The sequence below is a fragment of the Opisthorchis viverrini genome (assembly GCF_000715545.1).
Source record: "Opisthorchis viverrini unplaced genomic scaffold opera_v5_18, whole genome shotgun sequence".
Taxonomy (NCBI): Eukaryota; Metazoa; Platyhelminthes; class Trematoda; order Opisthorchiida; family Opisthorchiidae; genus Opisthorchis; species Opisthorchis viverrini.
The window spans coordinates 2,504,984-2,512,977 of NW_008751674.1; the positions used below are offsets into that span (position 1 = coordinate 2,504,984).

Genomic DNA, 7,994 nt, shown 5'->3' on the forward strand with positions numbered 1-7,994 from the left:
GTGTTAACTTTCTGGAAATTCTGACACGTTTTGGATGCGCCACTGGCAACCGGCATTCGGCAATACTGGGTCATGACTGGCTGTTGGGTCCAGACTTTTGACTAATCAGATCTCGGTTTGATGCAGGGCCGCCAAGAGTCCCGAAATTTCGGCCAATCTTGCGTGGGACGGACGTAGCAGCACCTGACTGCGAGCGGTAAAGCGGGATCCGTGTGGAATTTCGCCTAACAGATATTGTCGTGGCTGTCATATTTTACAGAGTACATTTGAATTCTAAGGAAGGATGACATTCTCTTAGGTATTTAACTCATTTCCTAACGGTTAAATAGATAGCTGACGAATTATTGGACAGATACAGAACGAAGCGACTTTTCTTAACGTAAACGTAGGTCGGATTTAAACGCAAAATATAAATTTATTTAGGGATTCGATGGAAAATTGATGAAGTGCCTAATATTTTATGTGGCGCACGGTGTTTAAACGAAAGTATAACAAGTCCATCTTGCTGGACTTGCTTTGTCGATTCGCCAGAAGCTTTCGCTCCGCTATCCGCTAGCCACACGCGGTCTTACACATGGTACACAAGGCATCAAAACATCTGAGGACGTATGCATCCTAGCATGCAAAATGGATTTGGAGTAGAACTGAGTTCTGAGAATCTCCACTGAAATTCAAAAAGTTACCCTACATCACTAAAAACGCGTAAAAATTTCAGCGAGAGAATGAGTCACCTCTTGACCAGGTGATGCCGGTGACCGGTGACTGACCGACGAGTGGTTCCGTGTCTTGTTTACATGAGACCCAATCACACTGCTTGTCAGTCACGCAGGGCCAAAAGTTTAGGTGTTCCGGCCTAGGGCCGAAAAGTCACGGGTTCCAAGCTCTCTGTGTTTTGTGAGATGCATGCAGCTGATGATTGCTAAGGAGAACGAAACAGCCGCGATCTTTCAGTATAGATTGGCTACGATGACAGGACGAAACCTCTATTAAAGATAACGGAATTTCCTCACCTTGGAGTTAGTTGAACGAGTTCAGCAACAAACAACAAGGCAATAGTAGTATTGACGGCAGTCCACCGAGCAGTGTTTATCAAATTTTCCTCGGGGGACGATATTTCTGCGTGTAACATCCTCCGAGCGAATGATGCCTGTCACGTTCGAATTGTACCCATTATCCCACGATTAATTTTCAGTATTGAGAGCTTCCGACAATGCTCCACAGTCTTTGGTTGAATTGGAACATCCATAAAGCATAAGGTAGGCGTCATTTATTTGCAACGGTGGACGTATACGTGACTCTTGTTCAACGCCTTCAAACCTGGTGAAATCTGATTGGATAGAATCCAGGATTATCCTCCTTAGAAAGAGTCACAGTTTGGGCTAGTGTGTGGTACACAATAATAAACATAACTATGGTGTATATTGATGAGTATGGTGAGCAGGCTGATGAAGATTTCTTTGCTCATAACTGTTCTCATTGTTTATCCGGGCTTGGAAAATTAGTGCTAGACGATGACCGTAAACTTTGCGATTGATTTTCAATGTCTCCAAAGTGTCCTTCGAAATATAACCCATTGATTAACTTGCACAGTGAACTTTCAAAGTGATCAGCCAACATCATTCTTTTCAAGACAGGATCTCACAGTTTTAGCATTTCAGCGAGTTTCACAAATCGACCGTGACCCTACACCATTTTTGTTCTTGGTAGGCGCTCTGGATGAAATCGCCAATGTGCACACAACCGTCAGTAGGTTCCAGCTATTCCTATTCCGGTTGATATCCCCCGTGTGTCTGTCTAGCTAGAAATGAGGCACAAATGGGGCCTCAAATGATATATTCTAACATCGGGTACTTGTTTTATTGCGGTATTTCTTCGACTACTTGTATAGAAATTGAGTTAGTGGATAAATTCCCACTGAGAGAAGAATTCAGGATGCCAACTCTGAAAGATGTTCCTGACTAACTAGACCGAATCACTTGTCGAAGATCTCTCTTGCGTAAAGGAAACTACTCACAAGGTTGTTGAAAACTCTTCGAAGACTCACAAATATACAAAACGTTTGGTTTGAGAGTTACACTTGAATATAATTTGTGCAATTTCCTATCGAATTCGTGGGGTCATCTCGGATAAGCCCAAACTTACGTTAAATGGGGTCCATCCAGAATTTTGTGGCAAGTCTGGTTTATTATCTGTTACGGACAAAAAATCATGCAGATTCTAAGAAGCTGCCAAGTACTCACCATGTCTGTTCATCTTCAATAAACCGTCGTTGACCTTTCCGGTACTCATGGATTCACAACATGGTACACTGGTTTATAACTGGGAAGTTCATGGCGACCACTAGCAATGAAGCCCTGTGAGTTAGGCCAATCTCATGATCTGCAGTACGCTACAACGCTGCAACGCTACGACTCGTTTGAGGTAGGGACATTCTGTTTGAAAATTACAAATCACAGAGTGACAAACCTTTATGTGTTTCGACTGTCAGTGTAAATTTCAGTGTTATTTTTCTAAGTATATAGATGCACGGCTAAGTGGTAGTCTTTTACTAGGCCTTGGTTGAACATATATGGGCTACTGTTTTGAAAGAAATTTCATAAAACCAAGTTTATAATCGTGACTGCAGCTTCTTAATGTGGCTGTAACAGAGACTTCTATGTAAAACCATCGTCTAATGATGCCACACCCTGCATGCATTTTCCACTGCCTGTCATATACTCGGTGTATTTGTGTAGACTCTGTACCAGAAGTGTCGATTCCTGGAGAGGAGCCGAATAGTTTAGACCTGAACCTTGGTACCGTCCTCCTAACGGGGTTCTATCGGCAACGAATAGCGGTGTTTGAAAAGCTTGTTTGCCACAGTTCAGCTTTTACCAAGGAGAATCACAATAATGCCGCAAAAGCCTGAGCGTATCACTTAACCACTATGAATGGTTGAAACTACCCCGATGAAGTTTGCTTCCACCAGGGGAACGCGCACCCACCAAAGGTCATCTTGGCTGTATTGTTCAAGGGAACTGCAATACATATAGGTCAATGTGGACGCATCCCCGATGCATTCTTTCGTGAACTCAACTCTTGGGCCATCTTGCGCGATCACTCGTCTACGATATCTTGCACAGCGATCGTATTATGGTGAATCTTAAATGTACTGGATCCGACCTTGAGACAGCTCTGTGTTTAATGCGTGAAATCATTGACTGAATGGTCCATGTTTCGAAACCAACCTCTGCATCTCGAATAGTCAAATCTAGGCTTGGGCAATCGAGCAGTATCTCAGCCTTCGTGTTTCTTTCAGGTGACATGTCAACTGTGCACCGATGGGGTGAAATCCCCAATTTCGGATCACCTCGACTGATTCGAAAACAAGCAAGGTTCACCGTGAACTGTTTGCTGAATACGCGTTCTATGTTCACGGATTTCACGTCTAGTGACGAGCACAACCTCTAAACCAAAGTCGTTAAAACCGTATTCATCCAGAAATTTCGACAATATGATACGGCAGAATGACTAAGGTTGTGAGAATTCGACACGAAACATACAAATGAGTGTCAAAGGTGAACTCAGAACAAAAACGTTGATCAACAAAACCGCGGTTAGTTGAACACATGCTTAACTCAAGTGAATAGCTGTGCAAAACTGTCAGAGCTGGAGGAAATTGTTGCCCATAGCTCAGAAGACGTGGCAGCAGTCGGCAGAAAGGAGAAGAACAGTTATTACGAAGTGTGGAGTTCATTAACATAATCAACGATATTCATCATCGTTACCTCTCAGTGGACAACGTAAAACAAACTACGAATGGGGACTTGATAGAATGAGGATTCATCCAAATGGGCGACAATATAATATGACAGAATAACTCAGTTTGCGAGAATTCCTCATGGAACACACAAATGTGTGTCAAATGTGAAATTAGAACAAACATGTTACTCAACGAGGCGAATTCACATCGACCCTATGAGACAGGATCGGCGAATCCCACTCGTTCATTGTCCACGTCAAATACCGTAGTGAAGTGTCGGAGAAACGATATTCCCAGGATCCCGTCTGCCACGGAGCCTGGCGCCATCGGACGGATTGTTAACCGACAATAGATTGGCGATACCTGACGAAATGAGACAAGGTATTGCCGCATAAATGAACTTGTGGCAGGATATTTTTAGCATGTCCAGTATACGCGAGCCAAAAGAGTGAACGAAAACTCAATTAGCTTCAAACAGGATCATTTTCCCACAGCATCGTGAAAGGTACAAAACCACAGAGTGATACACCTGCACACATTTTGACCCTCAAATTCATTCTAAATATATTTTCATTGTTATTCTTCTAAGAATATTGGTGCGGGCAAAAGAACTGGTCGTTCTGTAGACTGTGTATGAACACTCAGACAGTGTCCCCTGAATACACTTGTATAAGACGGAACAAAATCTATAAAGCAAGAATGCAGTGTCCCCGTTGGAATCTGTATCTAATTGGCTCGTGGTTTTTATATGACAGGTGATGGTGGTGATGAACAGTCACGTGTACACTCCGTCTTTATGGATTCAGCATCCCATTCCTAAGGATTGAATGAATCAGTCCACTTGGACTCTACTCGTTTAGAAGAATCACTATGCTCTGACAGACCAGGCCATCCACAGAGTTTTTGAAGACTCTTCGGCAGTCCATGATCGGTTTTGCCGTTTGGGGGCTCATCAGGTAGACGCACTCACCAAGTTCCCATCATCCTCAGATTCTAATTGATCAGCGAATTGCGTGTAACCTTTGATATACTTTCAGTTGCAATTTAGTTTCGTGTCAGTCTGGCACCCAAATAAGTTCAGCTGGATCTCTCGTTCATGACCATTAAACATCCTCCAGCATTGCATATATACTGGTGTAACGGTGATACTGCTGATAGGGAGGCATGCGAGTAGTATGTGTTGTTCCCGGAATTTCGCTTTGCGTCTCTTGAAAAGGGGAGATCTGTTGCGGAATTTGTGGAGTCGCTTTGTAACATTTGTTCGAATTTCAGCAATGAATGATTGGAGTCAATGAATATCCAGGAAAGTTCAGGAAGACGCGTTCAGGAGAAGATGGATGTTCAGCTTTTGTAAATAAGATGCAAATGAATGAGAGTTTTGCTTCTCTATCCAGTGGTATGTAACCGGTCAGTTGGCATTTTCTAATGACTCCACAGCGAAGGCCTTCTTCCTTTCACTGGTATATCCCGAATATCGCACCTAATGTATTATAGGGTCAGCTTTGTACGACGCGTGCATTTGGGGGACCCTAGACATGCAAAGGGAATTGTTGAAGACCATTTAATTTGCAAATGAGAGGGGTTCTCTAATCACTTTTTCCGTAAATTGGTGTAGATTAAGTGACCTTATCTGCATTGAATATGTTCGGAGGGCGTGCATCTAACAACCGGCTATAATAGAATACTACTTCACAATGATACTACCTTTTTCACTGTTCCAAAATTGCATAGGTTATGGCGAACAGATCAATAACCATGCTTTTCGGATTTCGCTAGCTCACTGTGGAGGGTGCTTGTTCTTGATTGCTCTCTCAAAGTGTCTGATTTTGAGGGTTTTGACAAGCGGATCTTCATCCTCAGAAGGCTATCTGCGTAGCCTAGAGTTTTGGATCCATTTGTGACAGGATGGAAGTTTCCTTGCCTGCGACCACACCCATCATCTAAGATCTACACTAGGCACACTGCTGATGAAAATTTTTGTCAGTCCACTGCCAGTTCCTCGTATCTCGGGGCTCACCAGTTTGCCTCACTCCTATTACAGACTTGATGTATACGGGCTCTTCAACGGTATGTCAACTGAACCTACCGCTTATAATAATATTCAAATCGATACCATTTTTATCATTCTCAAGTTGTTTGGTATCATCTCGAAGTCAGGATTACAGAATGCAACACGTGTGGGCGAGTTGGCGCTAGCCTGTTTAATCGGTACTGTTAAGTAACGCCTTCAACAGCATAATTGTTCAGATAAATTGTGGAAAGTTCACCAGAATAAATTGACATGTATTCGTTCGCCATCTCGGCGTTGCGACCCAAAGTAGGAGCCGAGGCGTGCATCAATATTGAAGAAAAGTAGCCCGATGAGATCGACTTCATACTGACACAAAATGACAAATATTGAAAGTTCTGATGTCTGCTTCACTGCCCTGATTTTGGTCAACTAAGAAATATTACTCCTAGTAAGAAGCCATTAAGATAAGTGTGGTATTTCTGAAAAAAACTTACCACATCAACATATTGCGACGGTTTCCAAACTAGTTGGAAGCCATTTAAATGAAATACCAGTGCCGGCATTGTTCCAATCGAATTGCAGTTGACGGTATAATCCTCCGGGTATGGTCTGGCCCCAATCGCTGTGAACAGCTGGCTCACCACAGAAGCTGGGAGCTCTGTTATGAAGCTTCCGGTATCCAGGATGATTAGGAAATTGGTGGCCAAAGTTACACCATTGATGGAAGTTATTCTGAAAATCAAACTATTTTTTAGTGGTTGAATAATGCCTGATGGATTGTTAACCCCTCTGACAATTCTAGTCATTGTGCTGAAGTTCGCTAACCGCCAGTAAACCACGCGTGGAAACCACATGCGATCCCTAGTTGTTTTGTTGTATAATTCCGCTACTGTTATCATTTATTTTTGAAAAGCGTGGTCAAAAACGAAAACGTGAATGCAAGCGACGGATATGAAGGGATGACAGGAGAATATGGGGGAAAAAGAGAAACGTCTCATTCGAATTCATGCCAGCGACAGTTCCAGTCAGATGAGATGATTACCAATGTATGCAGAAATTTTGGTATGGAAACACGCGTCTAAAGACTAACAACGGAAGAAAGGACAAACAATGTTGAATGCTTTTGAAGGCGCGGTAAGCGCTAGCACAATCAAGACTCGCACATCAAGCACAAAGTGTCCGTCATACTGGGTCTGGTGTGAGATTAAATGGCAAAAATGTACATTCAACGTCATGTGCACGCATAAATGTGTCATAAGTACGCAGAGAGCCCACAATAGCAAGCAAACACAAGCCACTGACTGCGACCTCAGGAAGTCCCAGTTCAATAACAGTCTTGGCGTATTGAGGAAAACAGATCCCTCGATAAGAGATGATCATTGGCTGGTGGACCAGAAAGTCGACATCACAACCAATTGCATGTAGGGCGGAGATTATGGCGAGGGAATATTCATCAGCACCATACTTCTGCTTCTTCTCCTTCCACACAGTCACTCCGTGCCCATTTGATACTATGCTGACGTCTATTACAGTTGCTCGGCGATCTCGAACAGCGATTAGGTCAGCTTTGATGAGGGCCGTCGAAGTGAGTGCTCTCAACTCCCCGAAGACGGTTTATCCAAGTCGAAGGAGACGTTTAGCGAGTCCCTCGCAACCCGATTATGACAAGCACATCTGGCATCATGCGTAATCCAGCAGGATTGCAAAATATGCACCAAACTCTCCGGTTGGCCACAGTTTCCAAGACATAAGATCGTCTGGCCACCACGACCATGCCGAGCACTTCTAAATTTCGTCCTGAGCAGGTTGCATCGGAGCTGGATACCGCGGATAAATATCGGTGGAAACACTCGTTCTGCAAATACAATCCATCGATTCGAGGGAGGCGAGGCGACCAACTCTCGCAAACCGCGACCGTCAACGCCGTTGTGCAGACTATCACCCCACTAGCAGCCACTAGCTCTTCCTTGGTGTTTACGCATGAACCATGGACTCGCAACGGAAGGCTTAGATCCCAAACACTTACATTTAAGCTTCTGGTTCTGGCATTACGCACACTGCAGAAATCCCTGAAGTATTCACAATAGACAGTTTCATGGCGACGTATGCCCATGTTCCATTGATGATGAAGCGGCTGTGAATGTCCTCTGTAAAGACTCACACAAAGCACTTTCACATACTCAGTTGGGGTTTCTCCCTTTCTTTGCGGTCAATCTATGCTGGAAAACCGGGAGGTATTGC

At 43.7% G+C, this 7,994-nt stretch overlaps 1 protein-coding gene across 1 annotated transcript in view; it reads left to right on the plus strand.

The window, feature by feature from the left end:
* T265_01703 (hypothetical protein) overlaps positions 1-5,964 on the plus strand; it is a gene marked incomplete at both ends in the record, with an annotated part of 7,937 nt that extends 1,973 nt beyond the window's left edge. Inside the window, one exon of the mRNA XM_009165769.1 lies at positions 5,784-5,964. Coding sequence (XP_009164033.1) covers positions 5,784-5,964 — 181 coding nt within the window. The remainder of the gene's footprint in view (positions 1-5,783) is intronic.
* Between the last annotated feature and the right edge of the window lie 2,030 nt (positions 5,965-7,994).